At 40.6% G+C, this 14315-nt stretch overlaps 1 protein-coding gene across 2 annotated transcripts; it reads left to right on the top strand.

Annotated features, from left to right (window-relative positions):
* The first annotated feature begins 426 nt into the window (after nt 1–426).
* On the top strand, nt 427–10137 carry LOC132121904 (ras-related C3 botulinum toxin substrate 3-like). 2 transcript variants are annotated; one of them, XM_059531636.1, is made up of 6 exons: nt 427–618; nt 2243–2314; nt 2735–2852; nt 8042–8104; nt 8205–8424; nt 9439–10137. In XM_059531636.1, exons 1-6 carry the CDS (start codon nt 584–586, stop codon nt 9567–9569), a joined length of 639 nt encoding a protein of 212 aa, XP_059387619.1. In that variant the 5' UTR covers nt 427–583; the 3' UTR covers nt 9570–10137. The 2 variants fall into 2 exon arrangements, with proteins under 2 accessions (XP_059387619.1, XP_059387620.1); XM_059531637.1 differs by having other exon boundaries at nt 428–618; nt 8205–8364.
* Nucleotides 10138–14315: the final 4178 nt, after the last annotated feature.

The raw sequence follows: 14315 nt of genomic DNA, 5'->3' as shown, positions 1-14315 counted from the left end.
CTCGAACTCACAACCTTTCGATTGGGAGTCCGACTCTCTAACCATTAGGCCACGACTTCCTTAATTTCTGGCTGAACATTTTTTTTCCTAGACCCCTGGCACATGTAAAACATGCTATACTATGAAGAAATATTTCAGTTTCAACATGTTAAACAATTAAACATAACACAAACTTTAATGAAAAGGGTAACATTTCCAACTTAATAACTTGACACGACTCACATTAGCGAGGTAAGGTCACGGGAAACATCTACCCTGCACCTAATTCAAATATCTAGTGTTGTATAAAGCCAACTGTTACAATTACTTAGGGGATAAAGAGTACTGAGTAAAGAGTACAGATTCCCCGTGTGTAGTAGCTAGAATTCGATCATATTTAAAGACGCGGTGTGGGGCTCCTGTCTCTTTAAATTTCTTCGTCTTTTTCCGGAGAGTCTCGGTGAAGTTCGCCGTCAAACCCGCTGCTGCAAGGAGGGCAGTGACCGTGTTTTTGCAGATATCTATCATTTCTCGTTAAAGTTGGACCCGTGGCATAATAAAATACATTTTCGGCCGTGAAGTGAAGTAACCTGCCTCTCCACAAATGCAAGCTATCAAATGCGTGGTGGTCGGCGACGGGTGAGTAGTGTTTTTGGGAGCTGATGGAGAGGAGCATCATTGGAAAAGCCGTGTGGGGTATTGCGATGCATCCTTGACCAGTTCTGACCTTTGCATTTGATTATTTGATCAACGTTATAACCTCTATTTGATCCTAAGCGTGTGCATGCGTGCAGAATGCATGCAAAATTGTAATATGATCGGAATCTGTATAGCTATTGTAATTAGCACATCAATGCGTGATACATTAATCATTGTTTCGTGTATTATTTTAATCGCTAATGCATGTGCGGCTTGGCAGCATGCACTGGTCATTAGACGTTCAATCAACGGCTCTGAACAGTAATGTGTCGTTTTCGTGTAATGCATTGGGTGTTGAATGGCAAAAGCCTGAAGCAGAAGCCTATGGTTACCACTCCCTCCTGTAGCGTGCACGAGAAGAGTGTGGAGCGCGTGCATGTGAGCCGAGTCCTAGTCATTCCGTGAGTCGGTTCTTTTGAAGAGCCGGTTCAGAAACATTATTGGCAATTATTTTACGTCATAATTGCGTGGATCTAAAGGCAGGCGTAAGTCAAATGCTCACTCGAATTGTAATTTCAGTACTGAGGCAATAGATAATCTTTTAATAATTTTGGTTTGCTACAAAATCCCATTAAGACATTGATTTCACTATGTGTGATATATTCTGTCATTTTTCTCGTTTTGAACATAACAGAATATATAAGGGATGTATTTATGTTATAGGCAAAATATTATATTCATAAATGCACATTTTCTTCAACAATTCCCAAATTACATTTTTTTTCTGACTTTTACTACCTAATTATGACACTCAAAAAATATAGCCAAAATAAAGTGTCAAATTTGGTGTAAGTTATGTCAAATAATATTCTAATACAACAGAAATAAAGTAATGAAAAAAGATGGTATACTGGCATCTTGATAAATAACAGATTTTGTGCATTATAAATCAATGCAAAGAAAATATGAAAGGCTTTTTTACAGCACGTGTGAACAGAGCTGGGTAGATTACTGACAAACTGTAATCTGTTACTGATTAGAAATTACATGACAACAATTGTAGTAAGTAACGTGATCCATTAAATTAGACATTTCAGGTAATATAATCAGACTACTTTTAGATTCATTGTGACCTCTTGTTTTCACATTGATTTAAATAGGATAATCTGTACTGTGTATTATAATACGTCAAGGTTCCCAAACTCTCAACGAATCAGTCAGGTGGTGAATCGCGAACCGCTCGTATTTGAGTGATTCATTCGACTCAAACAAACGAATCTTCTTCCAGTGCACATTTCATTAGTGATGGTGTGTGTATCTGTGTGTGTGTGTGTGTGTGTGTGTGTGTGTGTTTGTGTGTGTGTGTGTGTGCCCCCGGGCGAGTGTGAATGTGGGACAGGGTCTGTCACTATCTGACACACACACACACACACACACACACACACACACACACACACACACACACACACACACACACACTCACAGAAACAGCACACTATCAGCACTAACTACTTTTACTTGATGCCACTTATTCATCATATAAGGTTATGGCCTAGTGCTCTTTCAGCATCTGTGGGTTTATGCCCAGCTGAGCTGTGTGGTGTGGTGTGTGTTTCCTCATCAGGGCGGTGGGTAAAACCTGTCTGCTGATCAGCTACACCACAAATGCCTTCCCCGGCGAGTACATCCCTACAGTGTGAGTATAGAGTGTGTGCATCTGCTTCAAAAACACAATAAAATAATGGAGCACATTATTGAACCTTTAGACAAATATAAAACAATACAAAAAACATTTGCATGCATATGTGGTTTATTTTTGTGTTATATTTGATGCATCAGGTTTTTAAGGTTCAAATAGTCTAATACTGTATAGTGAGAATGATGCTTGTGATGTAAATCAATGAGATCTTTATAGCAGTATACTGCAGATACTGACATAAACAGATCTAAAAAAAAAGAGCTTTTACGGAATAACTGTAACGAGACATTATGGTCACAGAGATGAATGAGGCTGATGGATCGGAACAGAAGTCAGATTCTGAACTGATGCCGTTTGTCTCGTTCTTAATTTTTTTATGATGTTTTATTGAGAATTATGTCAATGTGCTTTGTTCAGATTTGACAACTACTCTGCCAATGTGATGGTGGATGGCAAACCAGTCAACCTGGGCTTATGGGACACAGCGGGACAGGAGGACTACGACCGCCTCCGTCCGCTCTCGTACCCACAGACGGTGTGTCCTCACAGTCTGAGCATCACAGTCTGAGCATCACAGTCTGAGCATCACATTCTGAGCATCACATTCTGAGCATCACAGTCTGAGCTTCACAGTCTGAGCTTCACATTCTGAGCATCACAGTCTGAGCATCACAGTCTGAGCATCACATTCTGAGCATCACAGTCTGAGCATCACAGTCTGAGCATCACATTCTGAGCATCACAGTCTGAGCATCACATTCTGAGCATCACAGTCTGAGCATCACATTCTGAGCATCACATTCTGAGCATCACAGTCTGAGCATCACAGTCTGAGCATCACAGTCTGAGCATCACATTCTGAGCATCACAGTCTGAGCATCACATTCTGAGCATCACAGTCTGAGCATCACAGTCTGAGCATCACATTCTGAGCATCACAGTCTGAGCATCACATTCTGAGCATCACATTCTGAGCATCACAGTCTGAGCATCACAGTCTGAGCATCACATTCTGAGCATCACAGTCCGAGCATCACAGTCCGAGCATCACATTCTGAGCATCACAGTCTGAGCATCACAGTCTGAGCATCACATTCTGAGCATCACAGTCCGAGCATCACATTCTGAGCATCACAGTCCGAGCATCACAGTCTGAGCATCACAGTCTGAGCATCACATTCTGAGCATCACATTCTGAGCATCACAGTCTGAGCATCACATTCTGAGCATCACAGTCTGAGCATCACATTCTGAGCATCACAGTCAGAGCATCACAGTCTGAGCATCACATTCTGAGCATCACAGTCTGAGCTTCACAGTCTGAGCATCACATTCTGAGCATCACAGTCTGAGCATCACATTCTGAGCATCACAGTCTGAGCATCACATTCTGAGCTTCACAGTCTGAGCAGCACAGTCAGAGCATCACAGTCTGAGCATCACATTCTGAGCATCACAGTCTGAGCATCACATTCTGAGCATCACAGTCTGAGCATCACAGTCTGAGCATCACATTCTGAGCATCACAGTCTGAGCATCACATTCTGAGCATCACAGTCTGAGCATCACAGTCTGAGCATCACAGTCTGAGCATCACATTCTGAGCATCACAGTCTGAGCATCACAGTCTGAGCATCACATTCTGAGCATCACAGTCTGAGCATCACATTCTGAGCATCACATTCTGAGCATCACAGTCAGAGCATCACAGTCAGAGCATCACATTCTGAGCATCACAGTCTGAGCATCACAGTCAGAGCATCACATTCTGAGCATCACATTCTGAGCATCACATTCTGAGCATCACAGTCTGAGCATCACATTCTGAGGATCACATTCTGAGCTTCACAGTCTGAGCATCACATTCTGAGCATCACAGTCAGAGCATCACATTCTGAGCTTCACAGTCTGAGCATCACAGTCTGAGCTTCACAGTCTGAGCATCACATTCTGAGCTTCACAGTCTGAGCATATCATTCTGAGCATCACAGTCAGAGCATCACAGTCTGAGCATCACATTCTGAGCATCACAGTCTGAGCATCACAGTCTGAGCATCACATTCTGAGCATCACATTCTGAGCATCACAGTCTGAGCATCACAGTCTGAGCATCACATTCTGAGCATCACAGTCTGAGCATCACAGTCTGAGCATCACAGTCTGAGCATCACAGTCCGAGCATCACAGTCCGAGCATCACATTCCGAGCATCACATTCCGAGCATCACAGTCTGAGCATCACATTCTGAGCATCACAGTCTGAGCATCACATTCTGAGCATCACAGTATGAGCATCACATTCTGAGCATCACAGTCTGAGCATCACATTCTGAGCTTCACAGTCTGAGCATCACATTCTGAGCATCACAGTCTGAGCATCACATTCTGAGCATCACAGTCTGAGCATCACAGTCTGAGCATCACATTCTGAGCATCACAGTCTGAGCATCACATTCTGAGCATCACAGTCTGAGCATCACAGTCTGAGCATCACATTCTGAGCATCACAGTCTGAGCATCACAGTCTGAGCTTCACAGTCTGAGCATCACAGTCTGAGCATCACATTCTGAGCATCACAGTCTGAGCATCACAGTCTGAGCTTCACAGTCTGAGCATCACAGTCTGAGCATCACATTCTGAGCATCACAGTCTGAGCATCACATTCTGAGCATCACAGTCTGAGCTTCACAGTCTGAGCATCACATTCTGAGCTTCACAGTCTGAGCATCACATTCTGAGCATCACATTCTGAGCATCACAGTCTGAGCATCACATTCTGAGCATCACAGTCTGAGCATCACAGTCTGAGCATCACATTCTGAGCATCACATTCTGAGCATCACAGTCTGAGCATCACATTCTGAGCATCACAGTCTGAGCATCACAGTCTGAGCATCACATTCTGAGCATCACATTCTGAGCATCACATTCTGAGCATCACAGTCTGAGCATCACATTCTGAGCATCACAGTCAGAGCATCACATTCTGAGCATCACAGTCTGAGCATCACAGTCTGAGCATCACATTCTGAGCATCACAGTCTGAGCATCACAGTCAGAGCATCACATTCTGAGCATCACAGTCTGAGCATCACATTCTGAGCATCACAGTCTGAGCATCACATTCTGAGCATCGCATTTTGAGCTTCACAGTCTGAGCATCACATTCTGAGCATCACAGTCAGAGCATCACAGTCTGAGCTTCACAGTCTGAGCATCACAGTCTGAGCTTCACAGTCTGAGCATCACATTCTGAGCTTCACAGTCTGAGCATCACATTCTGAGCATCACAGTCAGAGCATCACAGTCTGAGCATCACATTCTGAGCATCACAGTCTGAGCATCACATTCTGAGCATCACAGTCTGAGCATCACAGTCTGAGCATCACATTCTGAGCATCACATTCTGAGCATCACATTCTGAGCTTCAGTCTGAGCATCACATTCTGAGCATCACAGTATGAGCATCACAGTCTGAGCATCACATTCTGAGCATCACAGTCTGAGCTTCACAGTCTGAGCATCACAGTCTGAGCATCACATTCTGAGCATCACATTCTGAGCATCACATTCTGAGCATCACATTCTGAGCATCACAGTCTGAGCATCACATTCTGAGCATCACATTCTGAGCATCACAGTCTGAGCATCACATTCTGAGCATCACATTCTGAGCATCATAGTCAGAGCATCACATTCTGTTCATCACATTCTGAGCATCACAGTCTGAGCATCACAGTCTGAGCATCACAGTCTGAGCATCACATTCTGAGCATCACAGTCTGAGCATCACATTCTGAGCATCACAGTCTGAGCATCACATTCTGAGCATCACAGTCTGAGCATCACAGTCTGAGCATCACATTCTGAGCATCACAGTCTGAGCATCACATTCTGAGCATCACATTCTGAGCATCACAGTCTGAGCATCACATTCTGAGCATCACAGTCTGAGCATCACATTCTGAGCATCACATTCTGAGCATCACAGTCTGAGCATCACATTCTGAGCATCACATTCTGAGCATCACAGTCTGAGCATCACATTCTGAGCATCACAGTCTGAGCATCACAGTCAGAGCATCACATTCTGAGCATCACAGTCTGAGCATCACATTCTGAGCATCACAGTCTGAGCATCACATTCTGAGCATCGCATTTTGAGCTTCACAGTCTGAGCATCACATTCTGAGCATCACAGAGCATCACAGTCTGAGCTTCACAGTCTGAGCATCACAGTCTGAGCATCACATTCTGAGCTTCACAGTCTGAGCATCACATTCTGAGCATCACAGTCAGAGCATCACAGTCTGAGCATCACATTCTGAGCATCACAGTCTGAGCATCACATTCTGAGCATCACAGTCTGAGCATCACATTCTGAGCATCACATTCTGAGCTTCAGTCTGAGCATCACATTCTGAGCATCACAGTATGAGCATCACAGTCTGAGCATCACATTCTGAGCATCACAGTCTGAGCTTCACAGTCTGAGCATCACAGTCTGAGCATCACAGTCTGAGCATCACAGTCTGAGCTTCACAGTCTGAGCATCACATTCTGAGCATCACATTCTGAGCATCACAGTCTGAGCATCACATTCTGAGCATCACATTCTGAGCATCACAGTCTGAGCATCACAGTCTGAGCATCACATTCTGAGCATCATAGTCAGAGCATCACATTCTGTTCATCACATTCTGAGCATCACAGTCTGAGCATCACAGTCTGAGCATCACAGTCTGAGCATCACAGTCTGAGCATCACATTCTGAGCATCACAGTCTGAGCATCACAGTCTGAGCATCACATTCTGAGCATCACAGTCTGAGCATCACATTCTGAGCTGAGCAGTCTGAGCATCACACTCTGAGCATCACACTCTGAGCATCACACTCTGAGCATCACATTCTGAGCTGAGCAGTCTGAGCTGAGCAGTCTGCACAGCAGCATCTTTATTTTTTAATATTTAGTAAAAAATATTTTTCAAGCATTCTGTAGAATTTAGAAAATGAACTTACACTTCAAAAGCATGGCAATAACAAAAATATAGATCTAAGTTAATGATGCTGAATTAAAAAATTATCTCAGTAAATTATCACATTATTATAAATAAATATTGGTAATCTATTGCTGTAATATTTGGGGGTATTGGGCCTAAATAAATTGTACTTTCCAAAAAACGAGTTCATAGTTAGCATTTATTTGCCCAAATTATAACCTGCAAAATAATCTAAAATATCTTTTTTTCTTAGAAGGTGTAAATTTCTTCTTTATTTTAAAATTAGTTTTAATTGAATTTATTTCATTATTATTATTTATTATTATTATTATTATTTTTTTTTTGGAAATACGTATTGAAAAGCAATGATGAATTTGATGAATTTCAAATATATCTGATATGATATATATACACACATATATAAATGTGTGTGTGTGTGTGTGTGTGACATAAGAGAAGTTAAAAATAAGAGTGAAGATTTTTCAGGAATCAGGAATGTTGTATTTGAGGCAGTTTTTCCACTAATTGAAGAATAATTAAATATTTCTTCCTCTTAAAAATGGTTATTGAAAGCAAAAACACTATGAAATGCATGTTTTGTGAGGAAGTGTGACGTGCTGGAGTGAAATCAGCTCATCAGAATGAGTGTGAAACAAGTACTGGATTTCATTCAGCAAATATGATGCAGTGCGGTGTAACTGAACTGGGCTGTTGTCTCCACAGGATGTGTTTTTAATATGCTTCTCATTGGTGAGCCCAGCGTCCTTTGAGAACGTCCGTGCAAAGGTAGGTGCAACTCATCTTTCAGGTGCTTTTGAAAGCACAGCAGACAAAGACAGTACTGACAGCAGAGCGTAATATAAGAGTGAGTGTTTCTGTGCTCCAGTGGTACCCCGAGGTCCGACACCACTGCCCCAACACACCCATCATCCTGGTGGGCACCAAACTGGACCTGCGGGATGATAAGGACACCATCGAGCGGCTGCGGGACAAGAAGCTGTCGCCCATCACATACCCGCAGGGTCTGGCCATGGCCCGAGAGATCGGTGCGTACCGACAGACTCGAGACAGCAGCAGATCTGTGCATGCATGCATGCAGCTACTGAGTGAGTGCAGCGCTGCTGATGTTCTGGGATGCACAGAGATGCTTATCGTCTCGGAGTAATGATGCTGAAAATTCAGCTTTGATCACAGAAATGAATTACAACTTTACAGATATTCACATAGAACGCAGCTTTTTAATATTGTAATACTATTTCACATTTTTTTATCTATTTGGTTACTTTATTTAAATGTGTCCGTGTTACACTTTAATTATACGTTAATTATCATAATTATAAGTAGTGAGTAATATCAATTAACTACATGTACTTACTATAATGTTTAGGTTAGGTTTAGGGTTTGGCTTAGGGTTACTTGCAAGCAATTATGGATAATTTATTGTTACTTTAAAATTAAGTATATGCAACATGTGCAACAAGGACGCCTTAGAATATATAAATTAAATAAATAAATGAAGAGTAAAGGAGAGTAGGGCTACACAATTGAAAAAAAAAAATATATATATATATATATATATATATATATATATAAATTATTATTTATCAGTGTGGCAGTAAATAATGCATACCTAACCTGGTATATTTTGTGTTTTGTTTTATTTATATTCAATAAAAAATATTATTATTATTATTAAAATATAAATAAAAACAAAACAAGAAATATTAATATTGTAACATTTCACTGTTAAATAAAAAATCTACTACTTAAGATAAAATTTAATAAAAACTAATTAATAACAAAAAATAAGACAATTTGATTTTACATTACATGTCAAATTACATTAATATTTATTGCTGTTAATTATTTTTCAAACAATCCGTCACCCTTTTGACTTTGACAGAATACTATAGGGTGCCCTTAAAGCTACTCATTTGTTAATTAGTGCTTCTTGTTACAAGTAAAAGTATTTATTTTTGGTTAATCACTCATCCCCTGTGGGAGTATATTGTTACTAAATCAGTTTGACTCAAGTAAAATAGTTCCAAGCAGAACAAATGTTTAAACAGAAGTGTATTCTGTGGTCTGACTGAAGCAGCCGTGTTGTGTTTGTGCCGCAGGGGCTGTGAAGTATCTGGAGTGCTCTGCTCTCACTCAGCGCGGGCTAAAGACTGTATTTGACGAAGCCATTCGCGCCGTCCTCTGCCCTCCGCCCATCAAAAAACGCGGCAAGCGCTGCACTCTCCTCTGAGCACACACAGATTTATAATCAGCCTCTTGGAAGATATACTGAACTGCTGTCGCAGGGTCGGGGACAGCCGTCCATGACGCTCTAATGCACATCACATGAATATGAACCATTGGGACACCTCGTGGTTGATGGCTTTTGTTTTTCACGGCCTCACGTGCCCGAGACATCATATTCCATTTCATATCGTTTCTATGAGAAGTTTTAGTGGTACAGTGTAAATGTTGACATGCTGTAAGGAAGTGTTTCTTGGTGTTGTAAAGGAAGTGTGTCAAAGACGTGGGAAAGTTCTGTTGATTTAGATGCTAACCATTCGCAGTATTAGTTTACGACCCATTTCACATCAGGAGCGAGTCAAACAAGAAAGGTTGCAAATGTTTGTATTGTGAAAAGCGAAGCTGGTCATGGAAGGGTTAAAAAATCAAGTTCAGTTTTGAGCCCAGCTAACAGAAATTTGTTCTAAGAATGTTTTGCTAATATTCCCAGTAAGTTTTGAAAACATTGTTTCTGAACAATTTTTTTTTAATGCAAACGTCAAGTGAACGCTCCATATTATTATTTGGCAAACGTTACTTTTCTTTGAACATTGCAGTAACGTTACAGGAAAAAAGTTTGCTCACAAACACATATCAAACTTCTCAGAACTTGTTTTTTTTTCTGTGTTACGGGAACACATTATGTTATTTCAAATGTTTTTTTGAAACTAATATCATTAAAAAAAAAAAAGTTTCATAAATGTTTCACAAACAATGTATAAATGGTTTGGTGCCAACGTTTTAACACTAACAAAGACTAAATAATAACATTACAGTATTAATATGAATACTTTTGTCATCAAAACAAATTCCTCATTCAAAAGCTTGTTCTGATTCTGATTACTGGAAGAAATTTCCTTCATATGCTTTCTGTTAGCTGGGTTACATTTTGCTGAAAGAGTTTGTTCTTTGGAATAACGTGCATGAAGTGTATGAGCAGATACGTGAATTAAGAATAGGCTCTGTTTGATTTCATGTGGACTTTAAAGTCTCATGTATTCATGAACACTAGATGTCTTCTTCTTCTTGACTCTTTAATAACTTGGCCGTTCTGAACACTGGAGAAGGAAACTGCGTCATATCTCTGTGGTTAGTGAATACACTGGCTTTGGATTTTCTTTCATTTCTAGTGTTTCTTTTATGTTATTTTTATTTTTATGTACACATCTGCGCTCTGTCTGAACAAATGCCCATCATCATCATCATCATCATGAAGGGACTTGCGTGCCACGAGCTGCAAGGAACACATTAGTTCCTGATCTTTCCCTCTTTGCAAACCTGGTTTAATTCTCGTCTGCACGTGTGTTGGAGTCGACATGATCACAACAGGTCCCTGCATCTGTGCTCCTGCACTTCCTTTCTTTGCAAATAACTCAAAATGGACAAAAAGATGATCTTCACAGCTGCCAAAAGACATTTCCATGATGTAAGATAGTATATTTACACAAAAATGTTTTAGATGAGGAATGCATTAATGAATAAATCTATTCATGTTTTACCTTTACTCTGACTCTCTGCTTTCGTTCATTGGTGTAAATGACAATAAAAGTATAATAGAATTTAATGCACAAATCTTCTGAAGCCGGACAACAGCTTCGTGTGAGGAACAGACTGAATATAGTGTTGTTTGTGGACCATTTCTTTACTATGCTCATTTGCAATGCTTTTTAAATGCTTTTTTAAGTTCAGTTGCAATAAATTCATTTCTGTTGAGGCCTTTTTATCATTAAAATAAATTGCAATTGATCAAATCTCAGCTCTGTGATTGTTTATATTGTTGCAGAATGTGGACTATGTTGTGTTCAGTGTCAGATATATAGCTACCTACAACCTTTTCTGCAGAAATACAGTATACTTACCTGAAATTATATTTTCTATGTTGCAAACCTCAGCTTGATTGTTTATATCGTTGGAAAGCATAAATGGTGTTAATATTACACTCTAATCTTTTAAATGTGACTATATAAGGCATGAAGATATAATACTATGAACATCAACATAAACTATCATAAACATCATGATTGAGCTGCTTTAAATAACGTAAATTGTAAAAAGTGCCACATAAATACATTTTTATATATAATAAAAATAAAATGAAATGCATGTTAACTTTAATAAAAGAAAATATAAAAAATGAAAGATTTTTAGTTTAAAAAATATTTTACTTATTTTATTTCATGTAGTGGCTAAGGCTTCATATCTCTCTCTTCTTTTTTAGTTTGGCAAAACAGACAATATAGATGTACTGATTAGACAAAAACACGTATATATATATATATAATAAAAGCTGCAATAGTACTGTATATCTATGACCCTAAAATAAAAGCAGTGTAAATGCTGACCTCTACAGGCCTTACATGATACCAATCTACTGTGTTGTCATGGAAACTGGATGAGACATTCAGGCTCTCATGAGGACTGTGTGAGCTCATTAAAACAATGTTTTAGATCAGTTTAATGTCCTGCTCATCTAGGATGCTAACATTAATCATTACATTTGATTACTTAATACATATAAAGATGCCGTTGAGATTGTTTACCAGACAGATCTAGAGACCTTATGTGACCGTGGCACTCTAAGGGAGGAGTCCATTACATTTACATTTAATCATTTAGCAGACACTTTTATCAAAAGCAACTTACAAATGAGAACAATAGAAGCAGTCAGAACAACAATTGAACAACAACAGTATACAAGTGCCATGACAAGCCTCAGTTAGTCTAGCACAAAACATTTAGCTAAGTGCTGTTGTTGTTGTTGTTTGTTTGTTGAGATCATTCCACCAGCTGGGCACAGTCCAGGAAAAGGTCAGTGAGAGTGATTTTGAACTTCTTCGGGATGGCGCCACAAGGCGTTGTTCACTTGCAGAGCGCAAACCTCTGGAGGGCACATAAGTTTGAACTAGTGAGTTTAGGTAAGTTGGTGCCGTGCCAGTGGTCCTCTTGTAGGCAAGCATCAGTACCTTGAATTTGATGCGAGCGGCTACTGGTAGCCAGTGTAACCTGATGAGGAGCGGAGTAACGTGAGCTTTTTTTTGGCTCATTGAAGACAACCCTCGCTGCTGCATTCTGGATCAATTGCAGAGGATTGACAGTACATGCAGGAAGAGCCAGGAGAGCATTACAATAGTCCAGTCTGGAGAGAACAAGAGCTTGGACAAGAAGTTGGGTTGCTTGCTCTGACAGGAAGGGTCTAATCTTCCTAATGTTGTATAAGGCAAACCTGCAGGACCGGGTAGTTGTAGCAATGTGGTCTGTGAAGCTTAACTGATGATTCATCACAACTCCTAGGTTTCTGGCTGTCCTCGAAGGAGTAATGGTTGACGAACCCATCTGTATGGAGAAGTTTTGATGAAACGATGAGTTAGCACCAGCAGTTCTGTCTTCGTAAGGTTGAGCTGAAGGTGCTGGTCATTCATTCAGCTAGAGATGTCACTCAGACAGGCTGAAATGCGAGCAGCTACTGTCAGATCATCTGGTTGGAATGAGAGGTAGAGTTGGGTGTCATCAGCGTAGCAGTGATAAGAAAAGCCATGCTTCTAAATGACAGATCCTAATGATGTCATGTAGATGGAGAAGAGAAGTGGCCCAAGTACTGAGCCTTGAGGAACCCCAGTAGCAAGGTGGTGTGACTTTGAAACATCACCCCTCCAAGACACACTGAAGGATCTGTCAGAGAGGTAGGACTTAACCCACAGGAGTGCAGTTCCAGAGATGCCCATCTTTCTGAGGGTGGACAGGAGAATCTGGTGGTTAACAGTGTCAAAGGCAGAAGACAGATCCAGCAAGATGAGTACTGAGGATTTTGAAGATGCTCTTGCCAGTCGCAGGGCTTCATTAACTGAGAGCAGGGCAGTCTCAGTTGACATGCGTAGAGAGCCATAAATGGAAGAAGTCACCAATTCATCCTCATGGTCATAATGCTGGTCTGGCTAGCAGTAAGTTACCTAGCTGAGGGAGCATAACACCCACCTCTCAACCTACAGCTTGTTCATAGAAATCCAGAAGGGTAAGCATTCTGCAAGTTCTGAGAAACAGAGAACTCAACTCTCCACATGAGAGAAGAACTCTAAATTCATAAAAAGTGGTAGTGTGTTCATATCTAGCATCCCAATCTAGCCTCATGCTCTCTACCCGATAGAGAGCATGCGTCCTGCTTTAACCAGACCTTCAGAGCCTGGAAACAATGGGCTTCCGCACCACCTCCTCCGCAACATCAGAGGGAACGCTCACCAGAGTATTGACTGTTTCAATTTGGACTCCAATTCCCATAAACCCACATACCTGGGACTGATTGCAAACAAACACCTGCTAGTCATTATCCTCTCTCCATATAAGCACACCAAACATACACATCAGCGAGAAGTCTTGATTTGCCTGGGTAATCATTTGCAAGCATTTATTCGTTGTGGATTGTTCTTTAAGTTGTGACCTGTATTGTTTACTGGACTATGATTCTCTGCTGCCTGCCCTGATCATGGCCAGTACTGTTTATGATTTCATTTCCTGTTCATTCTGCTGTTAAATGAACTGCAATTTTATCCTCACTCAGTTGACTCATCATTACACATGCATTTATTTTATTATTTTTTCACTCAGAAATGTATCAACAGAGGTAATTAGAGGACAGCAATTAGAGGACTGCAGAATGGAATAAACCCGCTTGACACCTCAGTGAGAAGAGCTCCATCCTGACACAGGAAGCTCCTCTGGA

Source organism: Carassius carassius, chromosome 40 (genome assembly GCF_963082965.1).
Source record: "Carassius carassius chromosome 40, fCarCar2.1, whole genome shotgun sequence".
In the NCBI taxonomy this organism is placed as follows: domain Eukaryota; kingdom Metazoa; phylum Chordata; class Actinopteri; order Cypriniformes; family Cyprinidae; genus Carassius; species Carassius carassius.
This window is presented reverse-complemented; position numbering and strand designations above follow the sequence as displayed.

Excerpts from the sequence above, each read along its gene's own strand:
- LOC132121904 (XM_059531636.1), top strand. The coding sequence starts at position 584 with ATGCAAGCTATCAAATGCGTGGTGGTCGGCGACGG. Across the intron at positions 8,105-8,204 it reads TTGAGAACGTCCGTGCAAAG|TGGTACCCCGAGGTCCGACA; the intron begins GTAGGTGCAACT and ends TCTGTGCTCCAG. Across the intron at positions 8,425-9,438 it reads TGCATGCATGCAGCTACTGA|GGGCTGTGAAGTATCTGGAG; the intron begins GTGAGTGCAGCG and ends TTTGTGCCGCAG.